Genomic DNA, 17,120 nt, shown 5'->3' with positions numbered 1-17,120 from the left:
CATTGTATGAGAATTGTTAACAAAAAAATACAATAGTTAATATAGAATAGCATCAATAGAATTTAATACAATTGTGTTGTAATCAAATGAAAAATACGCACCAATTGAATTGTTATTAGCACCCATAATTAATGAAGTAATCCCTATATAAAAATATTTTGGTACATGTAGTAATTGGTAATCTATAAAATAAAATAAATTGCTAATCTATAAAATTGCTAAGTTGTCTATAAATAGCATCAATAGAATGTAATACAATTGTATTGTAATCGAACAATTGTAATACAATTGTATTGTATTGTATCTATAGTTGATTTAGCAAGATAGTGCAGCCAAAAAATCTGTATGTAAGATGAGTATGACGATATAAGAAACTGTATATTTACCATGATCACGCAAAATCATTGGTGATGTGGATGCCTGGCGATCTTGAGGACAGTTAGATTTTTCATTTCTTTGATCTGGAAATAAAATATATATTAAATTAAAAATCAATAGTTTATGTATTTATTTTATGTGTAAATAGTGATACATTGTATGAGAACTGTTAACCAAAAAAATACAATAATTAATATAGAAATAGCATCAATAGAATTTAATAGAATTGCATTGTAATCAAATGAAAACAATTACAGAGAAGTGGTTACCTGAACTAAGGAATGCAGTTTTAAATGCTCAAAAGTGCCTTGACGATTGCACATATGTCAGGGGCTTGGTGAGTTTTTTGCTCCTCTTGAATCATTTTCTTTTTTCTAATTGTAATATATTACTTGCAGGTGTTAAGTAGGACTTGGCTCTAACCTTTCGTTTAAGTACTTTAAGCAATGAACTATTTATTCCATGAGTTGAATTGTGTTGTTGCTAGATAGATGAATCACGTAGTTGTAATTGTCATTGTTGATAAAGAAAAGAAAGGCTAGAATGCAATTTTGCCAAAAGGATTTTTGACGAAATTAAAAATTAATCCAATTTTAATAATGGGCGTATAGTGCCTTAGTTATTAGTAGTATCTGAATTGTTTTTCTCCAATTATAAACCATTTTTAATTATTTTTTTTAATTATCAAAAAATCTTTTTTTTATTTCATGCACGATCATTTTTGGAATAAAATTATGAAAATAACTATCGTAACACCTATTTTATGTGATAAATGTGCAATAAAAAATAATTAAAAAAATTTCAGTAATACAAACAAATAAATTTTTATAATATACAATTTATGTTAGAAATAGTAGAATCCTCAATCATGAACCTATACCATCCGCAATTATATAAGCAAGCAATACCTTTTTATCTTTGCTTTACAGTGTAACAATAAGCAAACAACCGTTCATAAGATTTTGTAAAAAATTTTCAGAAATAATGGATGATCAGAAAATCAATGCAATATCATTCATGACAAAAAACAAAGCAAAAGCAAAACATACTTAAAAGGCAGAGGGGACTGACCTGGAAAATTAAGCCGGCCGCAAGAAGGTTGATTTCTGCTGGAGTCTCTGCACATAATATCTTCCACTACTGCTCACAAAAGAAACAAAATCAATACATTTACAAAATCAATAGAGAACCCAAAACAAATAAGAAACTGAGAGAGATGGTGAGGGAATTAACTCGATAAGTTAATTAAGTCGATCAGTAAAAGAAGAATTTGTAAGAGTAATTGTAGGAGTAATTGTAGGATGAGTTAAGATAGTGGGATAGTGGGAGTGAGATAGTGGGAATATTGATTGGTGATAAGGTGATAGTGGGATAGTGGGAATATTGATTGGTGATAAGGTGGGTTATAACCCACTACTTTTTTATGTATTAAAATAAATACAAAAATATGAGTTAAGATAGTGGGAGTGAGATAGTGGAAACATTGATTGGTGATAAGGTGATAGTGGGATAGTGGGAATATTGATTGGTGATAAAGTAGGTTATAACCCACTACTTTTTTATGTATTAAAATAAATACAAAAATCTAGAAAAAAGTATGACAAGTTTAGAAGGCATTGAGAGGGTTTCTGCTAAAAATCCCTTCCTGAATACATATAGATATAGATATAGATGGGTTTGGTGTTAAACAAAAACTGTCATTAATTGTTATTTCGATATCACTCTTGCATGATGGAGTAACGTACAACCATATATGTTTCACGCTCAGTTGCTCGTCATCTCATGTTCCACACTCAGGTGTTCACATAACTGCTTTTACTATACTTATCTATTACTCAGTTATTCACTTTTAAAATATTAATTTTTCATCTCTTACAAATTCAAATCGGTAAATTTGGACCTCAACCTAAATTTCTAACCACTTATTAGTTTGAAATGACCACGTGATCTACATGTAGTCATTGTTTATGTAAAAAAAGATAAGATCCTACTTTTTAGTGACAAAAATAAATATGGATTGCATATGATCCTATTTTTTATGAAAAAATAAATATAATTTGGATCAAATCTTACTATTTTAGGGGTAAAACAAACATGAATCCGGTCATTTTTTTAAACTACAAATGAGATTAATCTTTTTGCCCCTAAAAAAAGACCAAATATGGATTACATGATGGATTTAGGGTAAAAAATGGTGAAAATTTAGCTTGGGATTCATCGATTTAATTTCGTAAGGGATGTAAAGTTGCTAATTTAAAAGTAAATGACGAAAAAATTTATGTGGCAAAATGTGATAGATGTTTTGAATGATTTAAAACATTTACCAAATTTGCTACTGAGTTTAATGTGTAGTCATAAGAATAGGATAGATGAGAGGGACTTAGAGGAAATATTTAGGATAGAGTGTGTTTGGATGAGAGATTATTTAGAATAATTTTTGGAAAAAAATATATTAGCATTCTTTTGATATGATATATATAAAATAAAAAATAATTTAAAAAATATATTTATGATGCAAGTAAATAAATGTGTGTAAATAATAAATTATCCAAACAAACTAACACAAATAAAAAATTATATTCAATGTATTTGTTGAATGCAGTTTTCACCTCTTGAAAAATAAGTTTATATTCGTTTGGATTGCTTTGAAAAATTGCTACGTTCTTCGTGGACACAATTTTTCATCACCTTCTAATCTCACATATATTAAATCGCTACAGTAATTTTTTTACAAAAATCCAGAAAATTGCAATAAAAAAAAAATTCGATTAGTCTTCTGTACACTGATCGTGTATATATCATCGTCATTAAATGTATGATAACTCATATGAATTTAAAATTTTCTCTTATATTACATATTTAATCGTGATAAATGTATACACTATCAGTGGATACTTTTGCTATGTTAGGATAGCAAATTTTTTTTAAAATTTTTTTTCGTTTATATCATAAATACATTTTCCAATTCACCGTTTTATATTTTTAATCATATTTTTATCTCACATATATTACATAATAAAAAGTGCTACGTAATTATTCAAAGAATAATACTATGCGAAACAAAGAATTAACTCAATCAATCAAATCCTTTCTCTTTTGCTTTGGCGGGCACCGTTGCTGCAGTGTGGTTCACATGCGCTTCACGTGCCCTCATAGTCACAGTCAGAAGTTCCAGAAAAAACCTCAGCATTGAAGACTGTGATGTAACATCCCGGCAGCAGTAGTCCACATCACCTGCCCCACACCTGCCAGACGATGTTGGGGGCCCCACTTTCCTTCCTCCGCTCGACGATCTAACGTACGACGACGTACTTGTTTCGACTTTCGACTAGTGAGTTGTGAAAAGCAATTAGTGAAAGAATTGCTCTCGCTCCCCCATGTACTTGCTTTAATTGCACAAACTGTCAACAATACTTTCAAAATTGCAGTAATTTCTTTTATGAGTTTTTTTTTCTGAGGATAGTTTCTTCTATTCTGCAAGAGACTTTGTAGTTTTCAAAACTATTTAGTCAAATACTTTGGCTTTATTTTATGGGCCAATCAAGTGTTTTAATTTCAATGAGATATTTTACGCTTTTTTTAGTAGAAAAGTGAAACTCTTGGAGCTCGTTTGAATTGTTATTATTAGGAATTTTTGTGAAAAAAATTTTCTACAATGATTTGATATATGTGGGATAAAAATAAGAAATATGTTCCTGAATAATGTAAAAAATTTTCTATTGAAAACAGCAATTCAAACAAGGCCTAATGTATGTGCATTAGAATTCAAAGATTGCAAATAGATATTTATTTGAATTGGTATATAAAAGTGTTTATGTAATATATCAACATGATATGCAATTTTATGGAAGTGATTCCCAAACTAAATTATCATACTATAACATCAAAAATTATATGAGCCATATGTGGAATTATGAAATACATTCAAGAAGGTCAATGCAACTCGCATAATATTTAATTATTAATTTTAAAAGAAAAAAGGGAAAAACACAAAGGAAAAATGTATGCTTTTTCTTCACATTCTTCAAGAGACTATGCAGTTGCAGAAAATTGAAAAATATGATAAGGAGCATCTTTCTTACTCATATTATTTACTAATTCATATCCCGTTATGCATGCTATTACACCACTTTACCTTTTTCTTTTGAAAACAAAATACTTTGGCTTTATTTATGTTACCATTACTTTTTCATTAGTACTTCTTTTTCAAAATACTTATTAGTGGAGTACTTTGGCTTTATTTTATGAGCCAATCAAGTGTTTTAATTTCAATGGAATATTTTACGCTTTCTTTTAGTAGAAAAGCGAAACTCTTGACGTTTGTGGTTTAGAATTCAAAGATTGCAAATAAATATTTGTTTGAATTGGTATATGCAAGTAGTTTATGTAATATATGTCAATATGATATGCAATTTATGGAAGTAACACTCAAACTAAATTATCACACTACAATATCAAAAATTATATGGGCGATATATGGAATTATGAGAAACATTAAGGAGGTCAATGTAACTCACACAATATTCAATTAGTATTAATTTTAAAAGAATAAAAGAAAAAAAGAAAAACATAAAGGAAAAACGCATGCTTTTTCTTTCCCTCTCTCATCACTTTTTAGTCTTACCATACCACATTACCGCTGTGCTCTCCATTCAAAGCAGTAAATTCTGTCTCCCCTCTTTCTTCTCTCTCTGTCCTTTTCTCTCATTCAAAACAAGCCAAAAAGCACAACACTCGCTACTGGTAATAGTAGTTGGATATACTGTGGATTGACTGTTAGTAGGTGGAGCTAACAGCTAGCAGTATTTGTTCTGTTCCTTCAGTTTTTTTTTTTTCATTTCTTCGAACAGCCAAAGATTTTTTATCATTTTTTTATGCCTCTGAAAGACTCAAGGTAAGTCTTTTTGCTTATTCTTGAGCTTCTTTTTCTCGTGGGTTCTTAAGTGCGGTCTTGTATATGTAAATTGCTGCCCTGAAAGTATGAATTATGACTTGACTGCTGTTTTCTTCTTGATCATGACCACTGTAAATTTTGTTGCTTTTTTCTTGTTAACCATGCTATTATCTTGTGGTTTTCTCTTTCATAGTGGTGTTATGGTTAAATTGTGCCCTTATTGTTTATAAAACGATAAAATGGTGCTGTAGAATTGGTAAAGATTCTTGCTTGCTTTTGTTATTGGTCTGCATTAATGGTTAGCAATATGCCAGGTATAAATCAGACATGGTATATGAAATTTCTTGTGCGGATTTTCTGTTTTTCCTTTTCCTTTGGTATTGGGCTTTGGTGCAAGGCTATCTTTGTTGAGGGATATTCTAAATACTTCTCAGTTGGGCTTTAATCATGTTGTATGATGATCAAGAAATGGCATAGTGGCTTTTCCTTTAGTCAGATGGGACAGTTTTGTGTGTGGTTGCATTCTTTGTACTGGGTATCGTAACAAATTAGGATTTTTAGATGCATATGGAGGACTTTGAGGTGCAAAAAGTTTGTGGGTTAAGATATTATGACTGCATTTCCGTGAGTTTGTTATCTGCAGCTTCTAATTGTTGTGATGCAATTTCCTATGAAAAGAACTTGTTTATGATTGTAGTGATGCATGATGACTGGAGGCAAAGTCATTTTAACATACAAGCGTCAGAGGACACCGCATTGGATTGCATACAAGCGTAAGAAGCCTCCATCAAGGAAGGATTTTTCTTGGAATAACGAGAGTCCTGATACATCAGCAAGGTGCCCCAGTTGTAATGGCTCAACTACGACTGAAAAGAAAGGGGAATCAAATGAAAGCAATAATTCAGAATGCCCAAGTTATAATGCCTCAACTACAGCAAAAGAGCATGAGGAATCAACTCAAGGCAATTATTCAGAATGCCCAAGTAATGATCCCTCCATTAAGGCTGAAAAGCTAGAGGAGTCTACTGAAGGCAATATATTAGAATGCCCAAGTACTGATGTCCCAACTACAGCACAAAACCAAGAAGAAACAAGTGAAGGCAATAGATCAGGATGCCCAAGGAATGATGCCCCAACTATGGCAGAAACGCAAGAGGAATCAACTGAAGGCAATGGTTCAGAATGCCCTAGTAATGATGCCCCAAATACAGCAGAAAAGGAAGAGGAATCAACTGAAGACAATGAATCAGAATTCCCGAGGACTGATTCCCCACCTACTGCAGAAAATCAACAGGAATCAACTGAAGACAATAGATCAGAGTGTCCTGCCAGAAATGATGGGGTGAAATGTTATCTTCAATTGTTTAAATTTTTACTCTTTTTTCATGTTGTATGTCCATGTCGTGGTTGTGGGAATTGCTCTGGTAGAGTAAGATGTTTTTGGTTTCGATGTTAGTTTGAGATTTTTTTAGGGGTTGCAGCAAAACTATTATTGCTTGTTCATGCAATGCAATCAGAAGGTTGGTCTTGTATGCTTGTTTCACTGATATACTTAAATTTTCCAGCATAAAATGCTGCAGTATTACTATGTGCCATGCTTAGTTTGCCCTCTTAACTTTCCCTCAGGTGGGAAAAGATAGCTATGTAGCTACTTTTTGGTTATAATTACTTTCTATGGTTCGATGGTAAGCCAAAGTTTGCATATTGACATATCTTCACTAGCAATGGGATGTGGACCTTGTTAAGCAACTTTGTTAGTCCAAAATTTTGCAGCTGAGTAGATAAGAGTTTCGCTGTTTGGTTTTTTGTTTCCTTTCCAAAGTGCTCTGCATTTTTTCAATGATGAATGCCCACGCTTTCTACCTTTGATCACATGATGGTGAAAAGTATGTCTTTTGTTAAACTTTCAGTATGCAGTTATTGTCCTCACCACTCAATGAGAAGAAAGTATGAAACTGTTTGAGATAGTGAAAGTGGGAGAGGTTGTTGAGAACCAGTCTTCTGTGAAGCTAGTTTGAAACTTTGGGTCCTAACTTCTGCTTCTGCCGTGTGAGGGATTGAACTCTGAACTGTTTGTATGTAATTTGGTTGGCCTTTTTTTTTTTTTTATCTGTGTGTACATGGAGATTCAATTTCACAAGATTGAAGGTGTTAGTAGTGAGGATTCTTTGTCTTCTTTGTTATTGGTCTTACAGTGGTTGGTCTTCAGCACATTATATTAGGTAAAAACCGGCTTGCCAACTGTAGAGAAAGGTGACTGTTCACAAGAGTTGCGGAGCAATCTCATTTACCATTTTCACCTTATCACTTCCCTTGGCTTAAACCCCTTAGGAAAAAGATAGCAATAGCTGAATTCATCTTTAGAAAATAAAGGAATATTTTCTTTTTTCTTTTTTTTCTTTTCTTCTATACGTTCTGCAATAGGGAAGATAATAATGTATTAAACTGCGCAATATAGTGATCAAGCAGCACTCTGAGTTTTTGATGGGAAGGTGGAGATATGGGGAAATTGGGAATTTGGTAGTTGTTAGAACCTATAAAGGATTCTGTATGCATAAAGGAGGACACTAATCAATGTGAAGGGTAGTTTTTTTAAATAGGGCCAGGTGTCCTCTGTCCCAGAACTTATTAACCTCAAATAAGTTTGATTTGTAAAATGCTTACAAACATGTCATATTGACAACCAAGAATTACGTGAACAGACAAACAGAAACTAATGCTTAATTGGGAACCTGGGACTAAAGCTGGACTCTTCATCATCTTTAATGGAGTTCACTTGACATCAAGCTGATTTCCCTAGTTTGGCTCGTTACCCTAACATTGGTCTTCTTGTATATTTCCTGATCTGAGTGTCGCTTGTGGCTTCCATTTCATGGATGCTGTAGAATGTCTTGATCCTCCTAATGCATCTTATCCTTTCATGTCTTTTCTATTGGCAATAGACATAAATATGCAGAATTTGTGCTGGCAAGAGAAATGTTCAACTGATATTTTATTACCATTTGCAGTTTTATCTCTTGAAGCATTCTTCTGAAGGAAAAAGGCAGTACTCTGGTTACATCAAACGGCAAAATTTCTGTGTATCTGCTGAAAAGGCAAGCATAGAAGAGGATAAAAACCTGCTTGTACACGATATGAGACAGTTGGACGCTGATTCTCATGCAGTATTGGAGGCGAGTCCGAGAGAAGGCATCTTTCAGAATGCTTCTGGCGACCAACTCTCTGCAGATTTACATACTCCTGGAAAGTCAGCTAGTATCAAAGAAGCCTCATATTCAGTTGTTAAATCTATCTCTATATGTCGCAATAGACCTACCATGAAATGTTCCATTCCTTCTTCTGCAAATTGCAATTCTGGAAGTGAAACACATCAGGTCAGCTTGAAATCATCGGTTGAAAAAGATTATGCTGGTGGCTACAAGATTGCCAGTGAATTGGACAAATTTACTCTGAAAGAAACTTGTTTGCCTGTTGAAGATAAACCCAGTAGCTTGAGTGCCTCTGGAACCCTGCAAAGCAAATTGAGCTCTCCACTAATTACTTTTTATCGAAGATGCAAGCGGAAAAAAGATGTGGATGGGCTACATATGCAAAACACCTTGGGAGTTGCAGAGGATTGTTCATTGGAATTTACAGGGTCAAAGTCAGCAGGCTTTGCATCTGTTGGGGAAGCAACGCCTCCTGAAAGTGGTTCAAAACATATTTTAGTGAATACGAACCCATCGGAGGAGAATCTTAACAGGAGGGTTGCCTTTGATGCAAATCATGAAAAAGTACGTTATCACTTTTGAAGTAGCTGTTCTTTTCTTCCCCCCCTCTCTCTTTACACAAGGTGATGCTCACTTGCAAAATTTGGAGCCTCTACGGTGGTAATCTTGTGTGGAGTCAAGTAAGCAACTTGACAGGCTATTCTTGAAAATAGTTATTTTTTCTAGAAAGTGAAGACAGGTATTTTGCATTAACAAATGGAACTGACAGTGATTTTGTATTTAGGTGATTGTGGTAATAGTATGCATTTCCTATTAAGATTTTATTCAGCCAAGAATTCAGTTCCACATTAGAGGAATCTAACGGAGAGTTTGGTTCTGAGTCATTATTCGATTTCTTAGATATTTTAAGTGTAAATGATATGTTTGAAGCATGAATGTTTTAAATTAAGTCCTCTGGTAAAGATGGAAGGAACATGTGATTTCTATTCACACTTCACAACTTCTTATCGGCTCATATTTAGCAACATGACACCAAAATATCTGTAACATTTGTTTTAAAGATGTTCTGACAATGTGTTGCAGTCATACGGTCTGGGGTAGTCTTAATTTGCTGTAGCTGAACTTTCCTGTTATTGTGAATTTTGTTGCTTTCATTGATTCATTGTGGTAACTCTATGGGGAAAGGGAGAATAAAGAGGCTAGTAGTCGATTGATTCTGCTCAATGGTACATATGCTTTCTTGTTGAGTTCAATAAGTTTGCTGGTCTTCAACAGATGGCAAGCAGAGAAGTTGAAGAATCATATACCTCTAGATTATCTCCTGAAAATGCGAAGTAAGCTTCAAACTGTCGTAGAAATGTTTCTACTCTACCAAGTAGTCATGTGAATTCATCCTCTTGTATGTTATTTAGCAGCTTCGAGCAAGCAGATGGCAAGCTGGAAAATACACAGGACAACCAGTCTACATTGGAAGTATTTGCTCAGAATTCTGTTGGGGTTGACTTCCTAGAAGGTCCTATAGGTTGTTCAGGAAACTTATCAAATGATTCGGCTGATGACCTTTCTTGCAAACCAGTGTCAAAATACTGTAAAAATACTGTAGCTCAGGAATCTCTAAGACTCAGTTGTCAAAATACTGTAGCTCATGAATCTTTAAGATTGTCCTATGATGATCTGAGCACTGTAAGAAAAACCAATGAGATTCCTCGTGGCCAACATGCTGCAGTATCACTGGACTTATCTGTACCTCTTCCTGGTGAGGATTTCTAAATCATGTTTGAGGTGGATTAGTTTTATTTAATTCTTTACCCGCTTCTGCTATGTCTATCGTTTTAGTTGGTGTTTGCTAAAACTCAACTTTAACATCATGTTATTATAGATTCTCATGGTACAGAGGAGTGTGGTACAGCATCTATCCATGAAGAACAGCCACTCTGTGGTTTGCTGAACTCACAAAGTGGAAGTCATACTATGCTTATTAAAGATGAGTCTCCAGGAAACAAACGCTTGGAGTTGCTCTGTGAGAGAGTTGGGGAAAAACATCCACTTCACCAGGCACAGTTACCAGAAGATGGTTTCCTTTCTGAGGAAGCTGTTGGTCACAATTATAATAATGTAGCAAATTCTTCTCCAGTAGTTGGACTGAAAAACAACTGTCTACAGGTTGGTGGGATTATTGAGTTTCAAGAACCAGTTATTAGATAAAACATCTATTACATGATTTTGTTGTCATACGTTAAAAATTGTTAGTCATTTCCTTTTCAGTAGGCGAAATAGAGTTTGGTGCTTAAAAATAGGCAATCTGGTATCTTTTTTCAGCTATTTCCAGAGGATAGATCTGATGATATGTTCCAATCGAAGAAGACGCATAAAAATGTTACAGCTTGTGCTGATTCTGAAGAAAGGACCGTTGGTCTGATGGAGAGCAGGAGCCAGACGAGACTTTCGGCAACAAAATCTTCACTCTTTCTTGGTTTATTTCTGCCCATGGAACTGATAAATGATGGTCATGATCACAGTTCCACCTCATCTCAGCGGCCTAATGTTGGCATTCAATCAAAAGAATTTGCTCAAGATACAGTGCCTGAATTTCCACATCAGACATCATCCTATAGAAGACACAAGATGGTGCTAGATAATATTGTCAGTAGAGCAAGAATGCCGAAGCGAAAGAGAGGCAGCTGTCTAGAATCGTATGATTCTCCAAGAATGTGGTCAGAGGAAGAGCTAGATTCTCTTTGGGTTGGCATCAGGAGGTATGGAAGAGGAAATTGGGATGTCATGTTAAGGGATCCGAGGCTGCACTTTTGTCCATGGAGGACTCCCAAGGAACTTGCTGAGCAGTGGGAAGAGGAGCAATCTAAGCTTTTCAATACCATGCCTACTGCCAGAGGGAGACATTCGAGAACACCCAATATTTTCCAAGACAGTGTGGATAGCTTTTGGCATTCCAAGACTGGAAAAGAAAATTTGGTGGATGATGTTCAACTTTCACTTGGAGATGTATATTCCCAGCCAAATGACAGTGTCCAGAAAAGACCACTCTTTAATTATTTCAATGTGCAAACTAATGCACCTTGGCAACTTCAAAAAGCTGCAACAAACACGAGGACCATGTATTCCTGCAGGGAAAACCGCAGGAGAGCTATGCTTCAAAACAATGCAATGCTGGATGTCGAATGTTCTTTTGGTGCCAATCAGTCAACTTGTATGGCTATCGGGGGAAATTTGCCTCACTGGCTCAGAGAAGTAGTCTCAATCCCTTTGAGATCTCCTCAGACGGTTCTGCCGTCAGATAACTCATCTGTAGGTTCTGTTGAAAGGCAGTGGGTAAAGAAACCTTTTCTTGATGCCACAGGAATTCATCATGAGCCAAGTTATCGAATAAGCAACAAGCGCACCGTTGCAGAAAGAGTCGAGCAACAAGCAGGAGCTGGAGCTCATAATGGCAACTTCCCATTTGTGTTAGAACATAATCAAGCTGAAGTGCAGAATCCTGGTATCAAACAGGACCTGATCATGATTGACAGTGATACCTCTTCAGAGGAGACTATTTCTGATGATCATAACGCCAAGGTTTAGCTGCAGATTTAGTTTTTAGTAGATTCATGATAAAAGTTAAGAAGATCGATGCTGGTCTGTACTCATCTGTAGGGTTGAGGAAGGATTCTGTAGTTTTCTTAAGCTAAAAATTCTTTGATTATTATTCAATGTAGTTCTAAGTAAATAAAATCTTTGGTAGAGCAGCCATTAACAAAAGAGCAGTGGTTCTCTTTTTTTTTTGGGTAGGAAGCTAGAGCAATGGTTCTTTATGTCCCAGGAATGATATCGTTGCAGTTCCTTGATAAGCTTGTTTTTTGGAAATTTAGACAGCCCCATCGAGCGTTAGGTGGACTCCCTTTTTTTTTTTGGTCCTTCTCAATTTTAAGGGGGGAAGATTTTCACTTAAAAACCAGATTAGAAAAAGTCAGTCGGACCTCTGCATTACATCTTTCTTAGCTTAATTAGCAGCCAACAGGTGAGTACTGAATAGACAATAATTCACTAGGCTAGTAGTTAAGGGTCTTTGTTTATTATCTTAGGCCGTGTTTGATAATTCAATTCAGCGTTTAAACTTAATAAATTCATATCTTAACATGTTTGGATGCATTTGATAATCAAAAATTAAATATCTGAATTAATTAAGTATTACTGAATTTTTTAGGCAAAACTTGCTCAAAAAAATTATTGATAAACTATTCATTTATCACTAAATATGATATACACTCAAATATATTCTATTTAATATTTAACAATTCAATAATTTCATGGATTCAGAATTTAGATTTTAGATTTCAATTTTCAATTTTATCAAACCCACCTTTATTAGTTTAATTATCACCCTCCCTACCCTTTCGCATTTTGCCTTTTTCTTTTTTTAAAGAAAAATGTAAAAGGTAAAATGACAAAAAAAATTATCACTTGATTAATGTCTCTATAAACTGCGTTGGATTTTTGGATTTACAACAAAGGTTTAACAAAAAAAAAAAAGAAGAGAAAATGAGAGGAGAGCATACTTATAATCCTTTTTAGAGGTTTTTTTTTTTAAAATACCCTTTTTAGAGGGTTAAGTAAACTTCACTTAAATGTAGGTGTTTGAAAATTTTTTAGAGGGTCTATATAGTGATTTGCAGAAATGCGAATTACTTCATCATACGTCGTCGTAGTGGCGTCCCATGGCTCAACCGCAAAATCATGGCTGGAGTTCGTTAGTTAGCAGTTAGCACTAAGTGATATCTCACTCTGATATTCACATTCAAGTTAGCCTTAGCAAAATCATCAACAAAAGAAGGAAAAAAATGAGCAGCTTATCATTATCAACGTCTCTTTGTCACTGTAACTATATAAATTGTCAAGATTTAAAGCCTCCCTTAATCTCTGCATCATTCTTGAGAAACCAGGGTTGGATTAGTTCGCCTCAGCTTCCATCCAAAAGATTCAGCCTGCACTCAACCGGTAGTTCAAATGGGCCGTCGGATACAAAGATAGCACTCAAGGAGGAGGAGTCTTCTTCTTCTTCTTCTTCCCAAGAAGAAGAGAGAGTAGTGCAAGAATTCAATGGAAAAGAAGTAGCCCAGTTGCCAGAAAAGGAAGATGTTGAAGGGGAAAGAAACAGTTCAAGCACTGGTGCTCCTCTACTCGATAAGGACCTTAAAAAGGTGAATCTTTCTCAAAATGGTTTCTCTTGATTTGAATTATTATTGGCAATTCCCAGTTCATATATTTGTTTCTTTTCTTGGATGTATTAAGATTTAGTTTAGGTGTGAATCAAATGTTTTAGACAAGACTATTAATCCTGAGCTTCTGTAAATTGTAATAGCTGGATTAACAGGTTTCTCACTTTCTCATCTGGTCTGTGAGACAGATGAGCCCTTCAGTGGTTATCAGTAATGGGGCGATTTTGTTTACGAGAAAAGTTATCCTAATTTCAATGTTTTTATCCACACTTCTTATACATAGCAGTCTATATTTATCTCTTCCTAAAAGTTGTAGACTAATCCTACAATTTCCAAAAGGAATTAACAACTCCTGCTAATTAGCTTGGAGGATTTCCATGAACTGTTGATAACAATCTTGCACAAGGAAATATTATACTTGGTTCTTTAGCACCTACCAGTCCTGCAGCGTTCAGATATCAGGAAGTCAATAGCTACTCTATGCTGGCATGATGAGAATGATGGTTGTGTTGTTTTAAATTTTGATGCATTCTGCATGTTGTTATTCACTTGTGCGACTGTGTCAACTATTCTTTATAATAAATTGTAATTAGAGTCTGGAATGAAAATATGCACCTCATGTTTATATAGTCCCCTGAGCAATACTAGCCACTTGATTGTGTGGTGGCATAAAAGTTATTTCTGGTGAAGTTAATATTACTGCTTTTCAGCTTCAATAAGTTTTATATTTTCATCTACTCTTCTTTTCTGCATATCTTACTATAACTTTTAGGAAAGATAGAAATTTTATACGATGATCGACTTTTTTGGAAAGGTTGTCCAAAAGACTGCAGCAACTTTTGCACCTAGGGCTTCTGTTGCTACCAAAAATCCTGCTGTACCTGGAACCATTCTATATACTGTTTTTGAGGTGCAAGGTTATGTCTCAATGTTGCTAGGAGGAGCTCTGTCTTTTAATCTGATATTCCCCTCTAATGAGCCAGACATATGGAGACTAATGGGGATGTGGTCCATCTGGATGTTCAGTAAGCAATACTCATTCCAATAACAATAATTTTTTTAAAATAGAAATGTATTACACGATAGATTGTTTCTTTCTTTTTTGATGCTTAATGATAAAAGTTTCCTTATATGGTGCTTAGTTATCTAAATTGCATTGCTGGTCAGAGAGGGACATTCCAAAGACTTCAGTCATATGCAATGTTATGCTTCTTACTTCTTGTTCATTTCCATTGTTCCAGCTGACTGTGTAATAATCTTCAAGCAGCTTATCTATTGTATGGGAAAAGTATTTGGAAGATGTATTACTTTTAGGACTAGCCATATTATGGCAGAAGGTTACTAATTAATGGAGGTAACCATCAGTTTATATGTGTTTGTAAAGAAAAAGAGGAAAATAAAAGATGTACCATGCTTGTGATCAGACATGATAAGCTCCTAGATGGGAGATATTCCAGCTTTATAAGAGTGACCAGTTTTGGCTACTTCTGTTAAAGAGGTCAATTTCATGCTTTTGCAGCTATTCCTTCCCTCCGGGCACGAGACTGCTCAAAAAATGAGAAAGAAGCCCTCAATTATCTCTTTCTGCTAATCCCGCTCTTGAATGTTTTAATCCCATTCTTCTGGAAATCATTTGCAGTTGTTTGGTCTGCCGATACCATAGCCTTCTTTGGGATGTATGCATGGAAGGTACTTGTTTCTTAAACTTTGCCATCTCTAATAGGTTTCATTTTCTTCTTGTGTAAATATATAATTTGTGCAGATGGGGTTGCTTCAAAAAGCAGAGATGGAGTGACATGAAGTGGCTTCTTTGGTTTTGATTGGTTAGCTCGTTGCCTAGATGTATCTCAAGTATCACAGCTAATGGTTCAGACCAGTTCAGATATCGTAAGCCTTAATGATAGCAAATGAAGGAACCACTTTATATTTTATAAAGTGTATCTACAAGTTTTGCATTATTTGGACAAAATGAAGTTGACTGCTGACTGCTACCTTAAGAAGGCTACATTGTAAAACAAGTGTGGTTGGTGTACAGATATTTTAGTTGTGTCATATGTCTTTATTTTTAGTTGAACATAATAACTTTCTGACTTTCTCTCAGGATGGTGACTGATACAAATAGTTCTAGAGATGTAAAGCGGCTATTTAACTTTCTAAATGAATTTTTTATTAACATCATTGCCATTGAATATTTAAGTAAATGAAGGACAAGTTTTCAGCTATAAGGTAGCCAGACATGGATCTGCAAGAATGCTTATCTTACCTAGATTGAGGAGGAATAAACCAATTTGAGATTTTTATCACTTTTTATGACATCTGTAAAAGGGAATGCTGGGGCAAATTACATAATAGCTTCATTGGACTTGATTGTGTGTGATGATTAGTTTGTTGAAAGAACCTAGGCATGAAAGATGGAAAGCAGTTGTGGAGGAGTAAAGTGGCCCAACATCTTGCTAACTTATTCTTCAATGCCCTTGGGAGAATGATTAGGGACTTGGTTTCTTAACAAGCTCCTTTAGTTGGAATGATCTCATTGTTCAGTATCCAAATCTTTTAAGGCTGTAAAGAGATGCAACATTTGCACTATGGAAAGTAATATGCCACCTTTTTGAGTACTTAGACCAGAAAGGAAGAAAGAAGTTTACATTAAGGATTATTTGACAACGCCGAAGCCACAGCTTGAATATCCAGGTGCAACTTGAAGATTACAGTGTAGACAATTAAACCAAAGAAATATATTGGAATAGACTTACAATTTAGAAGACAGACATTGTTGCATTTTTGTTGAGAGTAGATCAGAAGATGCTGGTCATTACTGCTAGCCTAATAGCTCAACGGTCAAGCATATAGTTTTTTGACATCAGCCTCTCTATCATCTTCCTTGATCAAAATGAATTCGATTGTTTCAGCTCTCCAGGAATTTTTAAGCTCTAAAGTAAAGGAAGCACTTTCACTTTATCCCACTGTGCCTTCACATTGTATATAGACTACTTCATCTCACTCAGCAGCTGACAGTTTGCATATACCTCCAGAAGGCTCGATACATGCTTTCATTTGATTTTCGGTGGGTTCATCCAGTTTGAGATGGTGCAAAAAACTAATCCTCAGCTGCACAGCTGTGGGTAGGTCATCAAAGGAGCTGCAGGATTCTGACATTTGCACATAAAAGAAGTTCTTTTGATAGAAGAGTCTCAGCTAAATATTGTCGAAGCCCTACAAATCCTTGTCAACTTAGGAACCGAATGAAATATTAAGTTCTTGTGCCATTTGGAAATTCATTTTCCAAATAAAGTACAGATTCACAGCTTCCAGGACCCGCCCTCCTTTCTCATTCTTGGCCTTCCGCTATCAAATGTCAATTGTTCCCGTTTTAGAACCATCTTCAGATTTCTTTTCTGAGTTGAATGTTCTTAAATTTTTGGT

General features: G+C 34.9%; 2 protein-coding genes across 3 annotated transcripts; both read left to right on the top strand.

The window, feature by feature from the left end:
• The first annotated feature begins 5,135 nt into the window (after positions 1-5,135).
• LOC113782857 lies at positions 5,136-12,249 on the top strand. Of its 2 annotated transcripts, none has more exons than XM_027328794.1 (7): positions 5,136-5,272; positions 5,970-6,614; positions 8,281-9,045; positions 9,757-9,815; positions 9,897-10,237; positions 10,361-10,644; positions 10,801-12,249. In XM_027328794.1, the coding sequence occupies exons 2-7, from the start codon at positions 5,976-5,978 to the stop codon at positions 12,061-12,063; spliced, it is 3,351 nt and encodes a 1,116-aa protein (XP_027184595.1). In that variant the 5' UTR covers positions 5,136-5,272; positions 5,970-5,975; the 3' UTR covers positions 12,064-12,249. The 2 variants fall into 2 exon arrangements, with proteins under 2 accessions (XP_027184595.1, XP_027184594.1); XM_027328793.1 differs by having other exon boundaries at positions 9,894-10,237.
• A 991-nt stretch (positions 12,250-13,240) lies between these two features.
• Positions 13,241-15,870, top strand: LOC113782858 (protein RESISTANCE TO PHYTOPHTHORA 1, chloroplastic). The gene is made up of 4 exons (XM_027328795.1): positions 13,241-13,679; positions 14,512-14,722; positions 15,217-15,386; positions 15,460-15,870. Exons 1-4 carry the CDS (start codon positions 13,320-13,322, stop codon positions 15,490-15,492), a joined length of 774 nt encoding a protein of 257 aa, XP_027184596.1. The 5' UTR covers positions 13,241-13,319; the 3' UTR covers positions 15,493-15,870.
• Positions 15,871-17,120: the final 1,250 nt, after the last annotated feature.

Source organism: Coffea eugenioides, chromosome 9 (genome assembly GCF_003713205.1).
Source record: "Coffea eugenioides isolate CCC68of chromosome 9, Ceug_1.0, whole genome shotgun sequence".
Taxonomy (NCBI): domain Eukaryota; kingdom Viridiplantae; phylum Streptophyta; class Magnoliopsida; order Gentianales; family Rubiaceae; genus Coffea; species Coffea eugenioides.
This window is presented reverse-complemented; position numbering and strand designations above follow the sequence as displayed.

What these genes read in the sequence shown, in the direction of transcription:
- LOC113782857 (XM_027328793.1), top strand. Translation starts at nt 5,976, where the DNA reads ATGATGACTGGAGGCAAAGTCATTTTAACATACAAGCGTCAGAGGACA. An exon ending in TTATCTCCTGAAAATGCGAA is followed by an intron (nt 9,816 to 9,893) that starts GTAAGCTTCAAA and finishes TATGTTATTTAG; the next exon opens with CAGCTTCGAGCAAGCAGATG. An exon ending in TGAAAAACAACTGTCTACAG is followed by an intron (nt 10,645 to 10,800) that starts GTTGGTGGGATT and finishes ATCTTTTTTCAG; the next exon opens with CTATTTCCAGAGGATAGATC.
- LOC113782858 (XM_027328795.1), top strand. Translation starts at nt 13,320, where the DNA reads ATGAGCAGCTTATCATTATCAACGTCTCTTTGTCACTGTAACTATATA. An exon ending in TCGATAAGGACCTTAAAAAG is followed by an intron (nt 13,680 to 14,511) that starts GTGAATCTTTCT and finishes TTTTTTGGAAAG; the next exon opens with GTTGTCCAAAAGACTGCAGC. An exon ending in TTGGGATGTATGCATGGAAG is followed by an intron (nt 15,387 to 15,459) that starts GTACTTGTTTCT and finishes TAATTTGTGCAG; the next exon opens with ATGGGGTTGCTTCAAAAAGC.